At 39.1% G+C, this 26,193-nt stretch overlaps 1 protein-coding gene across 1 annotated transcript in view; it reads right to left on the bottom strand.

The window, feature by feature from the left end:
- Positions 1-26,193, bottom strand: part of LOC142148180 (phospholipid-transporting ATPase IK-like) — a 460,892-nt gene that overhangs the window by 27,756 nt on the left and 406,943 nt on the right. The window contains exons 24-26 of the mRNA XM_075204771.1: positions 9,722-9,805; positions 6,213-6,449; positions 2,525-2,663 (exon numbers count right to left, since the gene is read on the bottom strand). Of these exons, the coding sequence (XP_075060872.1) occupies positions 2,525-2,663; positions 6,213-6,449; positions 9,722-9,805 (460 nt within the window). The remainder of the gene's footprint in view (positions 1-2,524; positions 2,664-6,212; positions 6,450-9,721; positions 9,806-26,193) is intronic.

Below are 26,193 nucleotides of genomic sequence, written 5' to 3'. Positions count from 1 at the left end.
TGGTGGGATGGCTTAGATTCATGGAGAATTCAGTAGAAGAGATTATGTATCTCAGAAACGATCCCTTCCAGACTTCAACCTTACATTTTACGAGTTTAGCGAAGAGATGATCTTGAAGTCTGTGGAATACCTGTTTGACATGGATCCGATTTTGCGACAAGGACTGTGAATATATCAAAATGTCGTCCAGGTACACGACAATGAACTGACCAAGGAAATATTAGAGACCCTCATTAATGAAGTCTTGGAAAACAGCGGGTGTGTTACAAAGGCCGAACGGTATGACCAAGTATCCGTAATGGCCAGAATGGGTGTTGAAGGCAGTTTTCCACTAGTCATCCGGATACGGATAATATTATATGCACCGCAAAGATCAATCTTGGTGAGGATAGTAGAACCTTTTAGTTGATCAAACAATACTGAGATTAGAGGGAGTACATTGGTGTTCTTAACTATGATCTTGCCCTGGTAATCGATGCAAGAACATAACTCATCACCCTTCTTAGATACATAGAAACAACCGTCTCCTACTGGGAACTGCGATGACCTGAAAAAGCTTTTCTGCAGATTCTCCTCCACATAATCTTGCATTGCTTTTGGTTTCAGGAGCAGAAAGTTAATATGGTCTCCATTTGGGCAACTTAAATCCTGGAATTAAATTGACGGCACAATCAAAATAACGTGGAGGCAGAGAGTCAGCTGCTTTTTTAGAAAACACATCCTGCAACTCACGGTAAGCTGCAGGAAGTTGTTCAGGGAGAGGCTGCAGAAGCTGAAGAGGAAAAGACAAGCAGGCCTGAGAGCAATAAGGATTCTAGTGAGCAATTTCACCTTTGGACCAATCAACTACTGGGTTGTGGAGACAGAGCCAAGGATGATCCAAGATTAGCAGCACATACGGGAAATTAATGAGAAAAAAGGACAAAGTTTCTGTATGGAGGGTCCCCAGTGGGCTTTAATTGCAGACTTTAATGGCAGAATTAACTTTCACAGAGGGAATTCTAAAGGCATTTGCAAACTTGATATCCATAAAATTACCAGTGACACCGCTGTCCAAAAGGTTGAGATTGCAATAGATCATGAATAGGTAATATGGGCAGGGACCAAGACTGCATTTTTGGAGAAGATTATCTGGAGACCTAGATGAACATCCTCTTTGTTCTTTAGGCCTGGTCTTTACCCGACTTTTTAGAATAAGAGTGAAGGAAATGACCTTAGTTACCACAGTAAAGACAAAGGCCTTGGGTCCGTCTTCTGGTCGGTGAAAGATGGTATGCCCCAACTGCATAGGCTCTATTCCTTCCATTGGTGTAGGAAAAGATGCAAGTGAGATGAATGAAGAAGGCGTTTTCTTCTCCACCTTTCTCTCCTTGATCTTGATCGCCTGTCAATTTTAATGGCCAGTTGCTTTAAGGAAATTTTAATTTGTTTGGACAATTGCAGGATCGTTTCTCATGCTTTACTCACACACATATTTACTCCTATATGCTGATTTGCACGGATCTTAAGACCCATGCGGCTCAGCATTTTGACGGGAGGGTACCTCCTGGCTTAATCTTTATTTGAACACAACTAGTAACTGGCCTCTCCCTCAACCTCGGGACTGTAAAAAGGTAATAAGTACACTGACCCTAACCCATTATCTGTGTGAAACAGGGAACATTACTAGTCGGCAAAGTTATCCCTCATCTAGTCACAATGATGACTGCTTGCTAGATCATATAACAGTTATTTGCTTTATAGAGGAATTAATGTCTAGGAGAATAGCAGTCATTTGTTGTTCTAAAGAATGCTGTTATTGCTATGTATGGCATTTTATATACTGTCCCGTGCACCATGTATGAATCTGAAAAATATATTTAAAAAACAAAACAGGCACATCCATATAAAATCACATTTTGAAAACCCACACCGCAGAATAAGCAAAGTCACCACAGTAACCAATCTCAATAAAAATCTCTGCTCTTCTCAGAATCACTTTCAAAGTAAACCAAATGTTTCAAAAACTTTATCTACACTGCTCACTAATTTTTTTACACTACTTTATTGCACTTAATTTTTTAAAAAGACACATGTATTTCGAAAAACTATGTAAAACACATAGGGGGAAATTCAATTGGTTGCGATGTTTCTCAGAACATCGCGGGTGCGCCTTTTTACTATTTATACGGTAAAAATATCTGCTCATTTTATGAGGGCGTGAGCAAAAATTAGGGATATCTTTATGAAAAAGAATCTGCTTGAGGTGTCTTGCAACCGTTCTGGAGTCACCTTGTGCAGATTTTTTTGGGGATTGAATTGTTATCGTTATGGTTACGCTGCTGGGAGCACATATAGCTGCATGTAGAGGTGTAGTGGACTTCTTACTACTAAGGCAATAGTGGGTAGAGAAGTCTAGATATGGAACTCCAGGGACTCTAGTAATGATCCTGACAGGATCATCTATGAAATTATAACGTTGACTCATCACCTTACATAACAAGGTAACACAGCAAAACAAAAAATATAAATATAAAAATAGTACCCAGGAAGTTGAAAACTGTCTTGCTGGTAAAATATGCTGATGGAGTTGTAGTTAAATATGATACCACAGAGTAGTTGATAAGAGAAAGCCCAATAGCCAGAAATGCAAATACAGTCCATGAGGAAATCACTAGCACAGCCTGTTGGAATAAAGAATAATTATAACAAAAATACAGAACTTGACTGCTGGTATGTTCTCATTAAACATTATTCATTAATGTGGCATAGAGGGCAGCATTGTAAGCTACTCACAACTAATCAGATGATGCTTTTATGGTACTGAACACATCTTCAAAGCGGTCATTGCCAAATTCTGTGAAAACTACACATTTAACACTGTTTATGTGTATATCACATTAAAATGTTCTGATTACTTTCCAGAGCAGGACACCATAAGATCGGTCTCTACACATCTACAGGCTTGGAAGGTGTTTAAGAAGGTTTTAAAGTCTAATATCATATGAAGATAAATCACACAATCATAATTCTTATTTGCACAGAAAGAGTTTGGTAAGCAGAGAAAGACAGAGAGGTAGTAATTTATGGATTTGTATGTCTTGGTGAGGTTCTTTTGGGGCTGGAAAATGTTGTCTTTTTAGCTTCATTATATCGGATGTTGGCAAACAGGATTACAGCTGCTGCACATTTTTGCTGCTATTTACAATGTGGAGTATGGTTAGGTTTTGGAGAGAGTAAGGTCTGTTGAAGTTCCTCCTTTTGTCGCCAATAAAAGTGCTCTTTTTTATGGAGAATGGGACAGACAAGACACTGAACTATATTATACATGCTGAAAATTTGTTAGTGCTAGCAGGCAATCCTTCAATTGACTTTTCTGCAGTAGAAGAGGCACTTATGACAGAAAACTAGGGACCTATATGGGTCAGAGGGTGACCAGAGAGTTCCCTAGCCTGACTGTTCCATTGTTTTTCAGTAGTTGGCAGTCCCAACTTCTCTCTTTTGAGAAGGGAGATCCAGAGAGTGGATGTTCTGCAAAACCAGGTTGGCGACAGCTCACCATCTGAAGTAGTAAAGGAAATTACAGTTCAGCCCTCAGCATGCTCATCCTGTGGAAATCCCCTTATCGATCAAAATATCTGCACCGCTTTGGCTGACAAATGTCAATGCCTACCGCTCCTTGCATGTTTGGATATCCTGTTTGGTAACTTTTTGATGTTCTAAGCAGGCCTTCCAAATTACAACAAAAGGTTGTGGTATGATTAGCTTGGTCTGATGGAGCGTAAATCCAAGTAAGATTTGGATTTTTTTTTTACCCCCTTTAGCTTACCATGGCATAATGCAACATAATTTGTCTAAATAAGCAGCAGTTTCAGGTACCGAGACAGCAACTGCTCCACATTGGATAAGGGTAGGAAGAGCAGTGGACCTATCATATGCATTTTAGGAGGTGGGGGTCTTCTTCCTTCACTCACCAGAGAAAGGTCAAACTGCTACAAGCCAAAGTGTGATAATTCCACAAGCTATGATCCATCCAATGTTCACATCAACCTGGTCTGTATTCAGTGATACTACCTTGGTGCTTTTTACCTGAATGAACTTCAGTCCTGGCCTCCATTTGATTTTTTTAAGAGAGCATAGAGTGGCTTAATCTCTGCCTGGCAAGTAACTAGTTCTTGCTACACCCACTAAAGGTTTTTGTTTCTTTTTAATACAATTTGATATTGGAAGTGACACATTTTGTCAACTTTGGCGTTACCTGAATACTCAGATGGTTTCAGTCTTGTAACAACTCTCCTCAATTCCCAGTTTTTAAAAATTGCAATTTAATTACTGTTACAATTTTCTAATAATGTTGAAGCTAATGAAAAACAAGTTTATTGCAAAGAGTTCAATAAGGAACTTAAATTAAAATACTATCATTTAGTGTTGAAACAAATTACTTTTAATATTTAGAGAGGCACCTTGTCTTGACTGTCTCATACACTTGCTAGTAATGCTGGACTGTTAACCCCTTCATATCCAGTTTTGATTCCTTCTAATTTCATGGTGAACAACTGTTTTATTTCTCAGTCAAGAGAGAGGGACAGATCATGCTTTCCTTTTGTAGCATATTATATTTACATTTTTATTTTCTGGGCGTTGTATAGTGGTATAAATAAAAACAAAAGAGAAATAACACTTCTGTTTCTTCCCATATTAACATCCACCTAGTGCAATCACAGATGTTTGCATTCATTTAAATTAAATAGCACTCCTGAAAACAACAATACCAAGTGTGGTATGAGTACTTTAAACAAAGTATGACATAGTTATAGGATTATACAAAAACAATAACGCTAATGAATAGAATCCGACCGCAAGGTCTACTTATAGTCTATGGGGAATCCCCATGACAGCGTAGGAAATTCCCATAGAGTATATACAGACCTCACGGCTGGATTCTATTCAGTAGCATCAGTCTGCTTGTACACTGTACAAGCAGAAGTTGCGTCGTCTGTAAACAGATTAATTTTTCAAGCATGTTCTGGATTTGGATTACAAATATGGGGCCCCTCCTGGGCTGAAGAAAAAAAACTGCAAGCAACAAGGGGGCCTTTTTGGCCAAGAAGAATAGAAGATATTTACAAGCAGGGACTTTGGAATTACAAATTATTTTGGACTATGCAAGCTGGACACTTGGAATTCCAATTTATTTGGACATTTCAAGCTGGACTTTTGGGAATACAATTTATTTTGGATATGGTTCAAGCCTGGATTTTGGAATTACAAATTTATTTGGGACATAGTTTTCAAGCATTTTTAGATTAAAAGCTGCTGACGAAAGAAGAAGAAATCTAATGAGTATTTTGGGGTTTTCTTATTTTTAAAAAATGTATGTGGTATGAATGAGGGTGTGTATTGTTTTAATTGGGGTTTAATTATTTTTATTAAAATTTGGTGGTTTAAAACAGGGAGTGGTGTTTTTTTTTTACTTTTTAAAAACCCCACTGGCTGCTCTCTTTTTTGGCGGACCCCACTCCCTAGGGAATCCAGCTTAGCGCTGACTAGCCTGGGGTTGGTTTGTCATTCTAGCAGGGGTACCCCTGCCGCCTGTCCCCCTGCTATAGTGCCACCCACCCTGGTTTGCCTAGTGCAGGTTAAGTGAAAATTGGGGGGACCCCACGCAAAAATTTTTCCCGATTTTCACGTAACCAGCAGTAGGCTGGCAGCACTAGGGTTAATAGTGACCAGGCGGGGGGACCCCATACTTTTTTTTTGTTTTCACTTTTATCTTTTTTTTACACTTAACAGTTGCCGGACCTCCGGCTCTAGATCTAGGATCTTAATTGTATCACAACCAGAGATCTAAGAAGCTCAGCTCTGGGATACATGTGTAAGGTAGCAACCCAGAAGAAAAGAGCCCTTGCGAATGGTATTTAAATGTTAGAGTTGATATTGTAGAGCATTGTACAATACTCTTCAGCAATTAGTTATACATTTTGTCTATTATGGCACCACATTATGGGGCTTATGTTAAGCTGAGCGCAAATTGTCTTCTTGGCGTATAATACGCTTTTTTACACCTGAGCATGCGCATAAACCACTAATTTTATAATTAGTGCTTGGCGCACTTGCTCAGAAGTAAAAAAATTATACTCCAAGAAGACAATTTGCATTCAACTTAATATAAACACTTAAACTGCACTTCTAGCTTCTTTTACATATAACATTCGACTAGATGGTTATCTTACCTCAGCCAGAACAGACAGAATGTAGATGTTATTCATTGTATATACAAAAACCTGGTAATCAAATATCCCTCCAGGCCCAGCAGAGTTATAAAAGGCAAAATAAGGAATGAAGACCATAACCATGGCAGTGTATATGCCATAAAGGATGTTCATTAAGATCTTAATGTAAAGATGTGAATCCTTCTGTGTAATGATGTACAGCCGCGGGTGCTGAAGACTAGTCTTACTATCCACGTCCTATATTTGAAAAGACAACATGATTAGGGGTTATATGATTTTGTTGAAGTTCTGTGGTACAATGGTAATACAACCCTGTAGATAAGCGCCCATGCTATCAAGGCAACTCAGCGATATCTACCTACTGTTAGACCCACCTGTTAAAAGCATTATTGCAGCTAGAATCTTATGCAAGAATGCTAAGTGCTGAATTGCAAGGCATGAAAAACATACTAACATATTTCTTGTAATAACCTAGTAGACCATATCAAATCAATTTACTTATACACATTTGTTATATTGTTCATATGAAAATAATCTATTTTTGTAGATTAAATCACTTGTAAAAGGTAATTATTTTATTTCTAATCAATATTTTGTGATAATAAATATTTTATAAAGAATTTATATCATAAAATTTAAAAGGTATATTACTATAGAAACAAATATGAACTTTATCTATTTTGCAAAATAGTCACATATAAAGGAAGACTTAATGACAGACCAAGATGCCCAAACCATAATGTTTAGTAAGGGAAATGTAACAATTCTAATAACTAGTCTTGAGAGAAACTATTTAAAAAGTTTCAAAAACTATTATGGAATTTATTCTTTGGAATTTGTGTATCATTCTGTAGATATAGAGCTATAAAAAGTTAATGAACCATTTCTGTAACAGAAAATAGCGAATCAGAATATAGGAATTATTTGCATAATTACAGGTTTAAATAATTCCTCCTTCCTGCTTGTCATTAGAGTGCACAACAATGACAGGGTAGAATTGTGCTGCTGCTCTTTTTAAAACATGGGTGTGACTGACTACCCATAAATTATTATGTAGGACCAACGTCAGGACTAAATGGATATAGACTATATAGACAAAAGTATTCAAACGTTTGACCATTACACCAACAGGGACTGTAATGACATTGTATTCAAATACATATACTTTAATATGGAGTTGGTTCCCCTTTTGCAGCGACAACAGCCTCCACTCTTCTTGGAAGACTTTCCACAAGATGTTGGAGTGTTTCTGTGGGAATTTGTGCCCATTCATTCTGTAGAGCATTTATGAGGTCAGGCACAGATGTTGGATGGGAAGGCTTGGCTCGCAATCTCCGTTCCTGTTTATCCCAAAGGTGTTTGATGAGGTTGAGTCAGGGCTCTGTGTGGGCCAGTCAAGTTCTTCCACACCAAAATCAAACCAGGTCTTTGCAGTCCTTGCTTTGTGCACTGGGGCACAGTCACGTTAGAATAAAAAAGGGCCTTCTCCAAACTGTTGCCACAATGTTGGAAACATAGCATTGTCCAAAATGACTTGGTCCCTTATCTCCTTTACTGGAGAAAAGGGACCTAGCCCAAATCCTGAAAAACAGCCCCATGCTATTATCCCTCTTCCACCATACTTCACAGGTGGCATAATGCAGTCAGGCAGGTAATGCTCTTCCAGCATCCGCCAATCCCAGACTAGCCCATTTGACTGCCAGAGAAGCGTGATTAGTCACTCCACAGAACACGTTTCTACTGCTCCACATCCAGTGTCGGTGTGGTTTACACCACTCCATCCCACGCTTGGCATTGGTCTTGGTGATGTGAGACTTGCATGCAGCTGCTCGCCCATGGAAACCCATTCCATTAAGCTCCTATCGCACAGTTTCTGTGCTTACATTAATGCCAGTGGAAGTTCTGAACTTTTCAGCTTTTGAATCAGAACGTTGGCGACTTTTACTCACCATGCGTCTTAGCAATCGCTGACATCGCTCTGTGAATTTACGTGGTCTTCCGCTTCATGGATGAGTTGCTGTTGTTCCTAAATGCTTCCACTTTCTAATCACACTTACAGTTGACCGTGGAATATCTAGCATGGACGAAATTTAACGAACCGTCTTATTGCAAATGAGACAGTTTATTACAGTACCACGCTTGAAGTCACTGAGCTCTTCAAAATGACCCATTTTATATCACAAATGTTTGCAAATGGAGACTACATGCCTAGGTGCTTGATTTTATACTCCTCTGGCAGTGGGTCTAATTGACACACCTCAATTCAATTAACAGGTGTGGCCAAATACTTTTGCCCATATAGTATATATATTATTTTGTCTGTTTACACCTACTCTTACATGAACCTAGTGCTTGTTTGAAATCATTATCACCTTTATCTTATTTTATAACTGCACAATCCATAGCTGTTCAAATAATAATCCAAAATAAAAATGATCATTGAGCCATCCTGTCACAAACGCCCAACCTGTCCCAGATACAACAATCTGAACAGCTGGCTGTTACTGGTGTTACCTTAGTTAATTAACAATGAATACACCTTTTCTGTCACCACAATGGATTTATTGTGGTGTCCTAATGTTCACCAAAACCACTTATAAAAGTTTCACACTAAAATCACATACACATGTAGAATGAGCCTCCTTGGGACTTTGTAAGTTCACAAAGAATCATGGAGAAATACGCTAGATTAAATATGTTTAATCTGAAAAATATTTCCAAGGCTTATTTACAAAAAGGTAATAAACAGACATACAATAGGTTGCGCATAAGTTTCAAAAAATAAAATAGGAAATAAAATCAGTGTACTACTTACGAGGTAGTCTTGCTGTGTGCGAGGGAACACAAAGAAAAAATTTGGACATTTCATTCTTGATAGACCCCTCATGAAATGCATACTTTGATGTCTAAGGCAGAAGATTTTAAACCCTTCTTATAGGCTCATCATCCCCATCTTAGGAATTTACACTTTCAATCAAGTCAGATTGATTCCCAAAATGACACAGAGTTTTCCCAAAGTAAATTATCTATCACTAAGATATATGTTTGGGCACCTCAGAGAATCTCTCACCTCTGATCTTTCTGCCTGGCTAAGCCTAACTCCTCTGCATACAAAAACTACTCAGATATCTGTCTCTGGGCTTGGCTACTTTCAAAAGACCATTGACACTTGCCTAGATCAGACTCAGGTCAGTTAACCAAATACACTTTGAAAGGTTACATGAAATATTCACAGTGTTATACATAGATTCAACAAAAAATAACAATTAGTCATTAGATATACTACATTTCGTAACACATCCCCAGAAATTCTTTACCCAGCCCATCCAGGGCTAGTTACATGATGATTCCCCATTATAAAGATAACCTGCACCTAGGTTGGTTAGTGTGGACCTGGATACCTCTAGGAAAGAGAGGAGGGCAAATAAATCTATTCATCTATGCGTTTTGCAATATGGTTTTGGAGCTATAGACCATTATTATTAGTTCTCTCCAGTTCTTGAACTTACCTTGTCCAGAATAGCAATGCAAAGTGCTGGGAGCAAAGTGTAAGTTAAGGCATTCAAAATCAGGAACCAGATATCACCTACTAACTGTTGGATGAGAGACAGGTATTCAGTGAAAGAACTTCAACATGAGAAAATTGACTTATCACTGAGAAGTACACATGCACAGTATAAATAATTAACTCCATTCTTAGTTAACTTCCTACAATGAATGACATAGAGAAATAATTGTTTGGTAAGACTGATAGTAAAATTTTGGGGGAGTCGGGCAAAACGTGTGCATGCAAAGAAGTGCCAGTGCATGCGCAGCGAGACACTGTTCTGGGCTTTCAGTTCTGAAATGGGTAAATCTAATTAAAACAGAAAAAACTATCAGCGCTCAATGATCCAAAATAGCTGCCGAATATCTGGGATAAACAGGGCACACAGACCTGTGGGTTTACAATGCAAATATATAGATTTCCAGATTTATCAGCGCTAAAAGGTACCCAAAAGGTCCCTTCAGAAATGGTGCATAAAAACAAAATCATAAACTTTAAAAATAATAATAATAATCATGAAATTAAAAAAAATAGGGTATGTATCCAAATTCCATAAAACAACCATCTATATCTATATGTCATATAAAGTCTCTTCAATTCTGGATATGCAACAGATGTTCACTCGTGGGACAGAAATATTTGTAACTTCCACCTCACCATCACCTCCATATATAAAGTAAGAAATCAATTCCTACCAGAAGGTAGTGAATAATGGGCATGTAGCAGGTTCTTTATTTCTTTCTTTCTCCGTCCCCTCTTAGATAATCAAAAAATATCTTGCCAGTAAATGTTTCTTTCTTCGTGGTATCTCTCAATACATTAAAGCCATAGAAACAACACAAAAAAATAGATCTAGCGTGATATTGTATAAAAAGGGGCAATTTTATTAATTCCCATAAAAAATGACAAAAAAAGGCATTAAATTCTAACAGTAAAAAGATATTTATGTAGAAATACTCCTACCATATAGCCAATGTAAAAGCGCGTATAGAATATCCATCAAATGGAATCCATCTCATTCTCTCTCATCGGCAAAATATCAAGGATATTTCATAAATCAGTCTGGGCTCCGACGCGTTTCAACAGTCAATACGGTCTTTATCAAGAAGGCCAGACTGATTGATGGACAAAAGAACCCATTTATACCGGATATAGCCAATCAAAGATCCGGCGGAAATGGGTCGATACAGACGGTTGTAAACTAATATTCCTATACATATATAAGTATAAAATCTAAAACATACTTGCATAAATTCAAATAATCCACATAGCGAGATCTTAAACCAGATATGACCTCTCGCTATTCCCCATATTGAAAATAAAACCGAAGAACCGGATGTGACGTATCGTCATCATGTTAGTTGGTTGCTAAGATACCAAAGCATCTGAAAATGTCATATGATATTTAGTAATAGATATCTAAATCATACCATTCTTATAACGAGGTGTAGATACTATAAATAACATAGCACACAATCTCTACATAGGATATATAGCGAGATGGCAACTCCGGATACAACATCCCACTATTCTCTTTTATAATGGGAATTGAAAAACCGGATATGACGTATCGTCATCACTCAGGATCCGCGCTTTTCATGTTTATAAGTTGCTAAGATACCAATGTGTCCGGAAATGTCATGTGATGTTCAATTGTTAATACGTGAATCTAAAACATTCTTATAGAAGAGAAGCATCCAAAATATACAAACATTACAAATAATCCATAAAAATGATGAACCTCTGATTACTATACATAATCGAAACAGAGGGTAAATTATTATTTAGGTAAGTGATATCTTTCCAAATGGTATAATAAATCTGTATTTAAATCAAGATATTAAAGAAAACATTTAATTTCAAAATCTTTGTTTAAACCCCTTGGAATTAGGGAATCCAAGGAGTAGATCCATCGCATTTCCATTTGTGATAATCTTTTATCAATATTTCTATATTTCCATGTCGGTTTCACAGAATCAATCCCCAAGAAGTTAACAATATCCTTTTCATTACATGAATGGTGAGATTTATAATGGGCTGATACTGAGTGTGTTTCCAAACCTCTTCTGATATTGCCCAAATGTTCACCTATCCTTTTCTTTAATGCTCTAGTAGTTTTACCTACATAGTATAACCCACACTTGCATTCTAAAATATAGATGACATTCACAGAATTACATGTAATGAAACTATTAATGGTATATTTTTGGCCATTTACCATGAATTCTGTAATCCTATTCTTGGGATTATTTTTGGCAGTGTTCTTACATGCCAAATAAATACCACATCGAAAAAAAAACCTTTATTTTTATTAATGCTTATATTTTTTCTGGAAGAACACCTCTTACTAAATGGTCTTTCAAATTAGATGATCTCTTATATACAAATTTGGGGTTTTCGGGAAAAATCTCTGCTAAAACATAGTCCTTCAATAGAATCCCCCAATGTTTGCGAATCACCTTCTCAATTTGTTTATGATTTTGATTATACTTGGTAATAAAGAAAATATAATTTCCTTTACTCTGTACCTTCAATTTATTATCCGAGTATATCAATTCATCCCTAGTAATTTTAGATACTTTTTCTTGGGCATTATCTAAGGTTTTGATATCATATCCTCTTACAGAGAAATTGTGTTTCATTTTTTTCTAGTTGTTCTATAAAAACTTCCTGTTCAGTACAATTTCTCTTCAATCTCAAAAATTGGCTGTATGGTATACTTTCCAGCCACTTTTCGTGATGTTGGCTATCCCTAAATATATAGGAATTAATATCCGTAGGTTTCCTAAAACATTTAGTATGGATCTTCTTCTCATATATATATAGATTTCCAAATCCAAAAAGTGAACTGAGGAGTTGCTAACTTCAAAGGTATATTTAATATTCCAATCATTGTTGTTTAGTTTTGAACAGAATCGATTGAGTGAATCCAAATTACCCTTCCACAAAAACAAAACGTTGTCTATATATCTCTGCCAGGATACCAGGTCTGCCCCCAAGCTAATATAAAGGTGTTCCCAATAGGCCATAAATAAATTGGCATAGCTTGGGGCAAACCTGGTACCTATGGCAGTTCCTTTCTTCTGGAGGTAATAATTACCCAAAAAATAAAAATAGTTATTCTTCAATATAAAAGAAATCCCTTCCAATATAAAGGTCCTAAGAATCTCTGAATAATCAGACATATCGAGAAAATATTTAATAGCCTCTAATCCCCTATCATGTTCTATAAGGGGTGTACAAAGATGTTATATCTGCGGTCACCATGAACCATCCCTCTTGCCAATTCACATTATCTAGATATTTCAAGACATCTTTGGTATCTTTAAGAAATGATGAAGTTTTCTTCACTAAAGGCTGTAAAAAAAAATCAATTAAAGCCGAAAGATTGGATGTAATACTATTAACCCCGGAAATGATAGGTCTTCCCGGGGGTTTTGCAACATTCTTGGGAATTTTTGGCAATATGTATATATAGAGGGTAGTAGGGTCCTATACTTTTAAAAATTTGAGCTGATCATCATCTGGTGTATTATCAGAGAATTTCTCGATGAATCTATGAAACTCATCTCTGATTCTAAAAGTTGGATCATTATTTAATTTAGTATAGGTGTCCTTATCATTCAACTATCTCAAAATCTCAGATGTATTATATTGATAGTCCATAATAACTAGACCTACGCCTTTATCGACGGGTTTAATGACAATGTTGAGATCTTTCTGTAGATCCTTTAAGGATCTCCTTTCTTTCGAAGTGGTATTTTGTGGAAAGTATTTGGTTTTGTTCTTATTCAAAATTTTCTTAAAATCATCCAAAACCAACTTTCCAAAGGTTTCCATGAATGGACCCTTTATATAAGTAGGATAAAAATAAGATTTATTTTTATACATATGTTTCTCTTTTTGTTCCTCCAAATTCTCAGTGGGGATGGAATTATCTTTTTCTTTAATTTTTCAAAAAACTTTTTTAGAGACAGCATCCTCATAAATTTATGGGTATCCACAAATATCTCAAAGTTATCTACCAGAGAAGTAGGGGAGAATTTCAAACCTTCTTTAAGTATAGAAATTTCATCTTCAGTCAAGACTTTGGAGCTTATATTGAAAACTTCTATTTGTTCATCTCTCAATGAATCATTAAGATTATTCATCATAAGATTATTTTTCGTGATCTTTTTTTCTTTAGTCCTATTCTTTAATTTTGATTTTTTTTCTTTGTTTTATCTCCCCCTTTCCTTCCCCCTCTGGTTTTATGAAATCTAACTTTATGTGGTATATTGGGTACCTCACTACAGGAGTCAGGTTGGACTTTAGATGATATTAAAACATTCTGTTTTTTCTTCTCTTCCAATATGGTATGTTTTTCTTGTTTTTCCTTACTGGGGAAAAGGAGTCTCTTCCAAATCCCTAAGTATATCATATCTGTTCTTACCATAAAAGGGATATGGTTCCCGATCATAGTAAGAAGATGGAATTCTTCTCTTTTGATGATAATGTTCTTTTTGAGAAGTGGTAGAAGAATAATCATCCTTATGTTCTACTCTAGATCGTGATGATAAATAAGGGTTAGATCTAATCTTGGACGAGGGTTGGTAGTGTTCTTTAATTCTAGGACTCTGATTGGTTTTGTCTCTACTTTTCACATGATGTTCCTTTAGAGGAAATAGATGATTCTCAATCTGACCTCTATCTGTCCTAAACTTTTTTTGCTTTTTAATAATTAAACTCTTAGTATTCCTTTTTAATTTTTCATTCAATTCTCTAATATTTTCTTGTACATCATCCAGATCTTTGAAAGGATTGATCAAACTTTGATCCTTTCTTCTATAAGAATGTTTTAGATTCACGTATTAACAATTGAACATCACATGACATTTCCGGACACATTGGTATCTTAGCAACTTATAAACATGAAAAGCGCGGATCCTGAGTGATGACGATACGTCATATCCGGTTTTTCAATTCCCATTATAAAAGAGAACAGTGGGATGTTGTATCCGGAGTTGCCATCTCGCTATATATCCTATGTAGAGATTGTGTGCTATGTTATCTATAGTATCTATACCTCGTTATAAGAATGGTATGATTTAGATATCTATTACTAAATATCATATGACATTTTCAGATGCTTTGGTATCTTAGCAACCAACTAACATGATGACGATACGTCACATCTGGTTCTTCGGTTTTATTTTCAATATGGGGAATAGCGAGAGGTCATATCTGGTTTAAGATCTCGCTATGTGGATTATTTGAATTTATGCAAGTATGTTTTAGATTTTATACTTATATATGTATAGGAATATTAGTTTACAACCGTCTGTATCGACCCATTTCAGCCGGATCTTTGATTGGCTATATCCGGTATAAATGGGTTCTTTTGTCCATCAATCAGTCTGACCGCCTAGATAAAGACCGTATTGACGGTTGAAACGCATCGGAGCCCAGACTGATTTATGAAATATCCTTGATATTTTGCCGATGAGAGAGAATGAGATGGAATCCATTTGATGGATATTCTATACGCGCTTTTACATTGGCTATATGGTTGGAGTATTTCTACATAAATATATTTTTACTGTTGGAATTTAATGCCTTTGTCATTTTTTATGGGACTTAATAAAATTGCCCCTTTTTATACAATATCACGCTAGATCTATTTTTTTGTGTTGTTTCAATGGCTTTAATGTATTGAGAGATACCACGAAGAAAGAAACATTTACTGGCAAGATATTTTTTGATTATCTAAGAGGGGACAGAGAAAGAAAGAAATAAAGAACCTGCTACATGCCCATTATTCACTACCTTCTGGTAGGAATTGATTTCTTACTTTATATATGGAGGTGATGGTGGGGTGGAAGTCACAAATATTTCTGTCCCACGAGTGAACATCTGTTGCATACCCAGCATTGAAGAGACTTTATATGACATATAGATATAGATGGTTGTTTTATGGAATTTGGATACATACCCTTTTTTTTTTTTTTCATAATTGTTATTATTAATTTTAAAGTTTATGATTTTGTTTTTATGCACCATTTCTGAAGAGACCTTTTGGGTACCTTTTAGCGCTGATAAATCTGGAAATCTATATATTTGCACTGAAATGGGTAAAGATTGACGAAAAATTATTCTGAGTAGTTAGGATGGAGTTTAATGCTTAGATTAGGACACAAGAAATTCAAGCTGTGAAGGCAAGCAACAGATACAGTGATTAGAGAACTATTGTGAAACCTAATTATTTGTTATCCTGCATCAAATGTATGTTTATATTTAATATTAAATAAAGATATGTTTTAAGAAAAAATTTAATTTCAGAAGAACTCATTTTTATTTGTTCTGTTTTTATTGAACACATTAAGCCAACATTCTCTGTGTTTTGTGTCCTCTGATTAAGAAACAATTTGCACCTCTATTGCATATCACCACCTCTGACACTTTGCACCTCAGTTTGATAAACACTGGAAACGTGATATCTTGTGATGCATTGTGAGTTTAAATCCTGTGCTGTGCTGCTATGAGCTGGATACTGTATATTATGTATTATGTATAATGTCCTGTACCTTTTTTATATTAAACCTAATATTTAAGAAGTTTTGTCCTTGATAAACACATATATGCTCTCTTATAGAAGAACTGTATATTTAGTATCCTCTCCTATTTCCAATAACCATACTCAAAATTAAAACTAAGCCTAAGCACAGTAGACTTGAGGGGCAGCCCATACCTCAACGATCTCCCCCAACATTACCATAAAGCTGACTATATCAGTTATTATATGATGTGACTGGGCAGCATATTAAGTCAATTCAGTACCATACCTGCCATCAAGCGCCTTTTCTTAAAAACAATCACAACCAACATGGAAGCAGAGAGTGGTTTTGGTGGTGTTTTCACTGACCAAGAACCTATACAGTCAGCCTACTATGTGACAGTTCCAGCAATATTTAGTTTACACACTGTAGCTGAAATGGATGTCTCTGGGGCCTCCACGTATTCAGCTGACATGTATAGGGTGAAAGTCAGTGAAAAACTATTGAAGAGCATTTAACAAGTAGGTATGAGGGGTTGGAGGATATGCAATGTGACTGGGAAACAGTGCAATATGGTTGGGGAAAAGAATATAGATAGTGATTCGTGAAAATATAACTATGGTTAGAGGTCAATGCATTCTGAAGGGTCCAAAAAAATGTCACAAAGGGCCAGTGATGTGCGCCTCATCTTAGAACTTGCAATATGTCTCTTGCCTGAGATTTGTACAATGTGGCCCCAAGCTGGTAGGGTCTGTGCAATGTGGCTCAAGGCTGGTTGATTATGTGCAATGTGCCTCCAGATTAGGGGTTCTATGCATTGTGGCTGACTATAGATTGTGGGAAATAACTTAGAGAGCAATTCTTATTCTAATACATGGTAGAGGTTTTTAATCTCCATAACAGACTGGTACATTTCTCTAGCTAAATAATTTTGTTAAAAGCTTTAAACTGGTTGGAGCATTATTACTGGAGATTAAAAACACTGAAATATGTTTGATATACAGTAACTAAAGGTCTTTCTATATAAGGATTTTTAACATTTCTCATATGTCTTTGCAGTAAGTCAATAACAGTTCAAGAGAGTTGGTTGGTTGATTGATAGGTGGGGCTTATTGTGCAAATGGTGATTGCCTACATGTTTAGGATTAAATCCCACCATTCTTCCATATAGTTAGCTGTATGGTCCTCTATAGTGTGTTCATTCACCAATGTACTTTCTCTGATATTATTGTACTTGCTAGGTCCTTCAATACCTCTTTTCAAACAAGGTACATAGGAGTTTTGTTTCGTTTTTTCTTTTTGAAGAGAACAGAAACAAAATCTAAATGATAATAGAAGCTCTGCAGATAATTAACAATGTAACAAAATTACACTGCTCTAACAATGCAAGAAGATTTTTTTGTGCTGTAACATTAGATTAGGCTTTTATTTCAGCTAAGAAGAGAGGAAATACAATTGCATGCTGTGTCTTGTAGCAATATACATAAAATTATTTCTCAAAGGAGAAGGAGAAGCCCTACTCTGTACATAAATCTGTGCAAAAATCTCCAGGAGAATTTGTCTGCTTACGGTTCTGCTCCTACTCTAGTTATTGGTCACTTGGATACAGTATCCAATGTCACAGCAGTGTAGACATGAAATTAAATAGTATATGGAGAGTTCTGGAACAGAACGAAGGAGGGGGGCCTCCAATAGATCAAATGCATGATCTTATAATAAATAAAAATTGGGATAATATGCCCTTAAAATTCTGTAATGTATCAAAGCATTGAATAATCTCTTTTGCACATTGGGAAAGAACTTACCATTCTGTTGGCATGGAGACAGCTGGAATAAGGGGGAGTCTCCAATAGATCAAATGCAAAATTCATTTTTAGAAATAAATCAATATACTATGTATTTACAATTTTGTAGTAGAATGCAACATTAAACACAGTGAAGATTAATTGGTCAGCTCAGCTGTAAGTGTTCCTGTGACACATTTTGGGGGTTAGAACTAGCCCCTTCTTTAGGCAACTGAACTATATGACTGCAAATGGACTGCCTGTCTTCTAATGTAGGCGCTGTACAGTCAATGCCCGTACCTGATGCCTTCTGATAACCAGAGTAATCCAATGCGCATACAGATCTCACCATCTATCCTCATTATATGGACTTTAAAAGTTAATTATTGTGCAGTGTAATAGTGTAATTGGGAAAGTGGAATCATTAAAATGCTTAATATTACATTAAAACCAATTCAGTGAATATATCATGATGGACATGGTCCACCTAGAATGTAATGTATGTGATGTGTTTAGATTTCCTAAAAATGTGTTTCATGTGATAACAATTATACACCCAGGGATCACAAGGGGTAAAAACAGCAGATGCAGGTTGGTAGTATTATCTGTGCAGATTCAATCAATCCAGCAACATTACTATTTCTTATTTCTGCCACTGATTGCAATGCTAGCACTGACTCAGAGGTACATATAGGCAAATGTTATGGATAATCTAACAGTTACCCCTTCCCCTCCACTCCGGCTTGCAATTCACCTTCTTGTGAATGTTCGATTCATAGAGAGTATTTGATCAAATTCTACCTAACGATTCCAGGAACTATATTCATAAGACTGAGAGGTGAAGTAAAGGTTGATTAAGAGGTGAAAAATTGGGCTAGCAAGGGTATAACTTGGAGCATACATAAATGTTCTGCAGTGATTTATGAGGGATACATCTGTCTTAAGAGATGAAATGGTGGGTGATGGCATTCCTGTAAATTGAAGCTTATATAGTGAAATTAAAAATAGCTGAGGTGAGGGCTTGGTGACAAGTGTTAGTACTGTTATGTTGTGTGCAGGGCTGGTGTGTACATCCTGGGCAAAATAGGTACCCTGCCAGGCCCCACCACCCCCTTCGCCCCACGCCTTCCCCTAGCTTGTTATCTTATGTGGAGTGGAACTGGTGTGGCATCATAGCCCAGTGCCACACTCCCTGCCTATTACCAACATGGAGGGGCAGCAGCCGGCAAATTCACTGAGAAGAAAGAAGCTGCTGACTGCTGCCCCACCATGTTAACGGCTAGCCAGGGCCATCTTTTCCATTGGGCACAATGGGCAGCTGCTCGGGGGCCCCACGGGCAAGGGGGCCCCATAGGCACCGCTTTTAATGAGAATAAATGATCCTGCAAAAGAAAAAAACCTGCAAAAAAAACCTACAAGGGTCACTGAGCAAGTACATCTATCTATCTCTATCTCTATATATCTATATCGGTATACATCTATATATCTATATCTATATCTAGGGGCCACGGTGCACTGCTTTGCCCGGGGGCCCATAATGTTGTTAAGATGGCCCTGCGGCTAGCGCTCAGTGTGGGGGCACCATGGGGTAAAATAGAACACTGGATGAGTGACTTTATGTTACCATGGCAACCTAGTGTCTCTGCCCTATGTGTGTTGGCAGTAGTAAATATATCAGCTATAATAATGCAGACAGCATTTAAACTAGTAACAAAAAGCAGATTACTTTGAGACCAACATACACGAAATACAGACTTACCCTAATGACGGCTGATGTTAATTTCAACTACACAAGAAGCCGACTGTGGGATTCCTGACAGTTTAAATGACCGGTTTTAAGGGGGCAATGGCAGGAAGCGGCACATCTATAATGTGGAACTCCTAATTCTAACCCTAAACATAAGCCTAATTGTAACCATAACACTAACCCTAACACAAGAGCTGACTGTTAGATTACATTTTAGAGTCGAGTCCAAAAATTTAATTCTGCTCAGAGGGGAAGAGAATTTTGATGTCCCCTTCTTCTCTGAGCAGAAAATTCAGAGCAGCATGCAGCAAAGAAAGAAGTGATATGTCGGCCAAACAAGGTAAGTGAAAAGAGTGCAGCATGTAGTGTCCCTCAATAACAAAGGTTCTATTGAGGTCACACATCTCAAATCCCTCCCCTGACAACACCACCATATACGTTCTCAAATTCTATTATATATACTGATGGTAGTATTTTTTTATGTAAGGGCCTTCTGACAGTACCATTTTTCTAGCACTGTATGTGATTCTCAATAAGGGCCTGATTTAGAGTTGGAGGAAAGTTCATTTGTGGTGAATAAAAATCTGCAATTCTGTATTGTGCATGTTTTCTAAAATGCATGTGTATTTAGAGTTGAGTGTGTCTTGGACTTGCGGCTCTGAGCTTGTAGAGGTATGTCAGGGGCATCCATGTGTAAGCCGAGTACAGTAATGGGCAAGATGCCATAGCCACCACAAATACAAGTTGCATCTTAACAACCGTACCACTCAAAATACACATGTATAACTTCATTTTTGCTGCAGAATGTTTATACGTACATTTGACCTTCATTTTTTAAGACAAATATATATCTGGAATATATGTCAATATTGGGTATGAGAAGAAAAGTGGCAATTGAAGTGCTAATTTGTAAAGATTGCAGCTCCAAAACAGAGCTGCAAAAAGAAAATAAAAAATAGTTACAGTATGTAATAAAGCTGTAATGCATTATTATATTAAAAACGACTTGGTATCAAGTTCTCTTTAAATACATGTATTTAAAGGTTGGAGTGTATACTATATGTTAGGGATGTGCACCGGCGACTTTTGGTGTTTCGTGTTTTGTATTCGGATTTTCTTGAGGTTTTGGGTTTGGATTTGTTTCGCAAAACACCTGCCGAAAGGTTTTGGTTCGGATTTAAGGTTTTGGATTCGGATTTTTTTTGAAAAAAGCATAAAAAGTTCAAAAATCAAGTTTTTGGGCTTATTTTCACTCCTACGCTATTATTAACCTCAATAACATTCAATAACAATCAGTTCCACTAATTTACAGTGTATTCTGAACACCTCATAATATTGTTTATTAGTCCAAAACGTTGCAACGAGGTATTTTTCTGGACTACTTAGTGGAGTAGTCCCCACAATATAATAAGAAAACCATCAACTGGTCTGAATAGCACCAAAAAATGTACCTGGACTGCGTAGAGGAGTGGTCACCACAATATAATTTAAAAACCCTGAACTGGTCTGAATCGCACCAAAAAATTTACCTGGACTGCGTAGAGGAGTGGTCACCACAATATAATTTAAAAACCCTGAACTGGTCTTAATCGCACCAAAAAATGTATCTGGACTGCGTAGAGGAGTGGTCACCACAATATAATTTAAAAACCCTGAACTGGTCTTAATCGCACCAAAAAATGTATCTGGACTGCGTAGAGGAGTGGTTACCACAATATAATAAGAAAACCATCAACTGATCTGAATCACACCAAAAAATGTACCTGGACTGCGTAGAGGAGTGGTCACCTGTTAGGAACCCCTCCAGCTGGCACAACACAACCCGGAGTCTACTCTGCCAGTCAGATGTTCACTGGAGCCCCTGATGGTGGGGACAGACTGGGCTGCATACTGACAGAGGGTCGTGAAGTGTGTACCGGCTGGGGAGAACCCAGGCAAGAAGAGTCAGGTCCACGCAGAGGTCAAAGGCCGGCAGCAGGTAACAGTAATGATGAACAAGCTGAGGTCAGAGGTCACAGGCAAAGTAGCAGAACGGGTAAACAAGCCAAGGATCAGGGTCACAGGAAACACAAGCGAAGTCCAATACGAAGCCAAGGGTCATACACGGGAAGTCAAACGTAGATACAGGATACAGGAACTGGAACAAGCAGGTCAGCAGACTGGAGCACAGAAGCTATAACCGGCAATGAGGCAGCAGACCTCATTGCCTTAAATACCCAGCTGAACCAATCACAGGTTGAACACACTCCTGCAGGTTAATAGAGCAGTCACTAATAGAGCCAATCAGGGCTTGTCCCTGGCCTGCACAGTTGCAGGCTAATGCCTGTAATTGCCTCCTATGATCTGCCCCTATTTAATTAGCCCACAGGCTGTAGAATCGCTGCGCCCGGCTTCCTCCTATTGCCGGGACGCAGCTCTGAAGCGTCTGCTGGTTGCCCCGGCAACGGCCGGGTTATGGCCGGAAATGACGTCCCGGTCGCCATGGCGACGGCCGGGACGCGGGTGAGTGAGTCGCGGCGGCTGGGCACTGCCGCGGCTCGTAACAGTACCCCCCCCTTGAGGAGGGGTCGAGGGACCCCGACATCCTGGTTTCCTAGGGAATTTTTTGAAGAACTCCTTCAGTTTCTTTGGGGCATGGAGTTGTCTCCGCGGAACCCAAGATCGCTCTTCTAATCCGCGATTCCTCCATTGTATAAGGAAATGCACCTGTCCTTGAACATTTTTAGAATCAAGGACCTTTTGAATCACGAATTTTTGTGGCCCACTGGGACCTCTCCCAGGCACACTTGAAGACTGGGCTTGACCAGGATAAAGCACTGGCTTCAATAGAGAACAATGAAAGGTGTTTGGAATTCTTAACGAGCCTGGAATTTTTAACCTAAATGCGACGGAGTTCACCTGCTTGATGATAAGGAACGGCCCGATGAACTTAGGGCCCAATTTCTTGCAAGGTTGTCTGAGCCTGATATTTTTTGTAGACAGCCAGACTTTCTGGCCAACCTTAAGGGAGCAGGGGGTACGGTGTCGGTCCGAATTTTTTTTTGCAATAAGTGAGGCATGTTTTAAAGATGAATGTACTTTCTTCCAGACAACTCTGAGATCCCTGGCAGTGGAACGGATCTCCTGGATACCAACGGACTGGAGTGAATACAAAGAGTTAGATCTGGGGTGGAAACCATAATTGCAAAAGAACGGAGAGGTTTTCGTGGATGAGTGACAGGAGTTGTTACAGGCAAATTCTGCCCAGGGCAACAAGGAGGACCAGTTGTCATGGAACTCTGATATGTAGCATCGCAAGAACTTCTCCAAGGACTGGTTAACCCTTTCAGTCTGCCCATTTGACTGAGGGTGGTATGCAGATGATAAACTGACCTTGATTCCCAGGAGGGTACAGAATGATCTCCAGAACTGCGCTATGAACTGGGAACCCCGATCGGAGACGATGTCTGTAGGGAGTCCATGGAGGCGGAAAATGTGTTGAATGAACAAAACTGCCAAATCTCGAGCAGTAGGCAGCCTAGTGAGTGGAATGAAATGTGCCATCTTGCTGAACCGGTCTACCACGACCCAAATGGTATTGTGTCCCGCAGAGGGTGGCAGATCGACTATAAAGTCCATGGACAGATGGGTCCAGGGTTTACCAGGGGCGGCCAACGGAACTAACTGACCTACCGGGCGAGTCCTGGGAACTTTGTTCCTGGCACAAACTTCACAGGACCGGACGTGACTCTTGACGTCAGCAGACAGAGACGGCCACCATACAGTACGGGAAAGGATTTCCAGTGTTTTGTAGACTCCAGGATGCCCAGCAGTCCGACTGTTGTGTGCCTCAGCAAGGACTGTCTTCCTTAGATGAACTGGGACAAACAAACATCCTGCCGGAGTGTTATCAGGAGCCAACCTCTGGAACCTTTGTAAGGTACAGCTCAAATCTTGAGTTAATGCGGCATGAATCATAGACACAGGAACAATAGGCTCTGAGCAGGTGACCGGAGCATGATGTGCCAGGAAACTTCTAGACAGGGCGTCCGCTTGAATATTTTTGGAACCAGGACGATAGGTGATAATAAAGTTGAACCGAGTGAAGAACAGCGACCACCGAGCCTGTCGGGGGTTCAGACGTTTGGCTGACTGTATATACTGTAAGTTCTTATGATCCGTTATAACAGAGATCTGGTGTGCAGCGCCTTCCAACCAGTGTCGCCATTCCTCAAAGGCCCATTTAATTGCCAGCAATTCTCGGTTTCCCACGGCATAGTTGGTTTCCGCTGATGAGAACTGACGGGAAAAAAAGGCACATGGATGCAAGCGGTGGGTCTGGGGGTCTTTTTGTGACAAGACAGCCCCAGCACCGACGTCAGAAGCATCTACCTCAAGAACAAACGGTACCCTAGGATCCGGATGTCTGAGAACCTGAGCAGACACAAAAGCTTTCTTCAGGGTTTTGAATGCATTTATTGCCTGTTGTGACCAAACAGTTGGATCACCTCCTTTGCGGGTCAAGGTGACAATAGGAGCCACGATATCAGCAAAGCCGCCAATAAACCTCCTGTAGTAATTGGCGAATCCCAGGAATCTCTGGACCGCCTTGAGGTTATTCGGTTGAATCCAATCCATAATTGCTTGGACCTTGGTTGGGTCCATGGAGAAACCTTCTGAGGAGATTAGATAACCGAGGAAGGATACCTTCTGGACCTCGAACTCGCATTTCTCGAGTTTCGCGTAGAGGTGATGTTCCCGTAATTTCTGTAGGATTTGTCTGACATGACCCTGGTGCGCAGACAACGATTTTGAATATATGAGGATGTCATCAAGGTAAACAACAACAAAGTGTCCCAGGAACTCACGTAACACCTCATTAATCAAATCCTGAAATACGGCAGGAGCATTACTCAGGCCAAACGGCATGACCAGGTATTCGTAATGGCCCGAGAGCGTGTTGAACGCCGTCTTCCACTCATCACCTGCTCTAATACGTATGAGATTATAGGCTCCACGAAGATCAATTTTTGTGAAGATAGTGGCTCCTCTTAATTGATCAAAAAGAACGGAGATGAGGGGAAGGGGGTAGGTGTTCTTAACCGTAATAAGGTTCAGCCCTCGATAGTCGATACAGGGTCTGAGTCCACCGTCCTTCTTGGGTACAAAGAAACACCCTGCTCCTACTGGGGACTTGGATGGCCTGATGAAGCCCTTCTCCAAGTTTTCGTCAATATACTCCTGCATGGATTTGGTCTCTGGACCGGAGAGAGGATACAAGCGTCCCTTGGGTAATTTAGAGCCCGGAATGAGCTCAATGGCACAGTCGAAATTGCGGTGCGGTGGTAGTGTGTCAGCAGCCTTTTTGGAGAAAACATCCCAGTAGTCATGATACTGAGAAGGGAGCTGCTCCGGAATAGACTGAATAATACGTAGAGGTAGTGTCAAGCAAGACTGTGTACAATGGGGGCTCCACTGGACAATTTCTCCTTTTGCCCAATCCATGACGGGGTTATGGCAGGATAGCCAAGGGTGGCCCAGAATTAAAGGAACCGATGGACATTCGATAAGACGTAAGACTATGGATTCCGAATGGAGAGCGCCAACGTTCAACTGTAGTGGTGGGGTCTCCCAAGTAATCTTGCCTCCTGGCAACGGACTACCATCTAAGCCACATACCGTAATGGCAGATTGGAGTTTAATCCGCGGAATCCCAGCAGAGCGGGCAAACTCGATGTCAAGGAAGTTGCCAGCAGCTCCACTGTCAATGAAGGCTGATAGTTTCGTAGAACGAGCACTGAACGTGAGCTGTGCAGGGACCAATAGTGCATTTTTCTGGGAGACAATTTGTAGACCTAAGTGAACTCTCCCCTCGTTCCTTAGGCATGCTCGTTTCCCGACTTGTTTGGGCAAGAACGGGAGAAGTGGCCTCTTGCGCCACAATATAAACATAAGCCTTGTGACCGTCTCCTGTCTCTCTCCTCAGAGGAAAGACGGTATGCTCCCAATTGCATTGGTTCCTCACCATCCTGGGAGATAGGAACGAAGGCGGATGGAGGTGATGACGTTTCCTTTTCAGTTTTCCGCTCTTTATATCTCCTGTCAATTTTAATGGAGAGGTGCATCAGATCCTCCAGAGAGCTAGGAGACGGGTATTGCACTAGCGAATCTTTAATCTGTTCAGATAAGCCGACACGGAACTGACTACGTAAGGCAGGGTCGTTCCATCCACTGTCAGGTGACCATCTACGGAATTCCGCGCAGTATTCTTCTGCCGACCGTCTGCCTTGTTTCAAGGACCGTAGGTGAGCTTCCGCGGAGGCCACTCGATCCGGGTCATCGTACAGTAAACCCAATGCCTCAAAGAAGGAGTCTACGGACTGCATGGCCG

The sequence above is a fragment of the Mixophyes fleayi genome, chromosome 1 (genome assembly GCF_038048845.1).
Source record: "Mixophyes fleayi isolate aMixFle1 chromosome 1, aMixFle1.hap1, whole genome shotgun sequence".
NCBI lineage: Eukaryota > Metazoa > Chordata > Amphibia > Anura > Limnodynastidae > Mixophyes > Mixophyes fleayi.
This window is presented reverse-complemented; position numbering and strand designations above follow the sequence as displayed.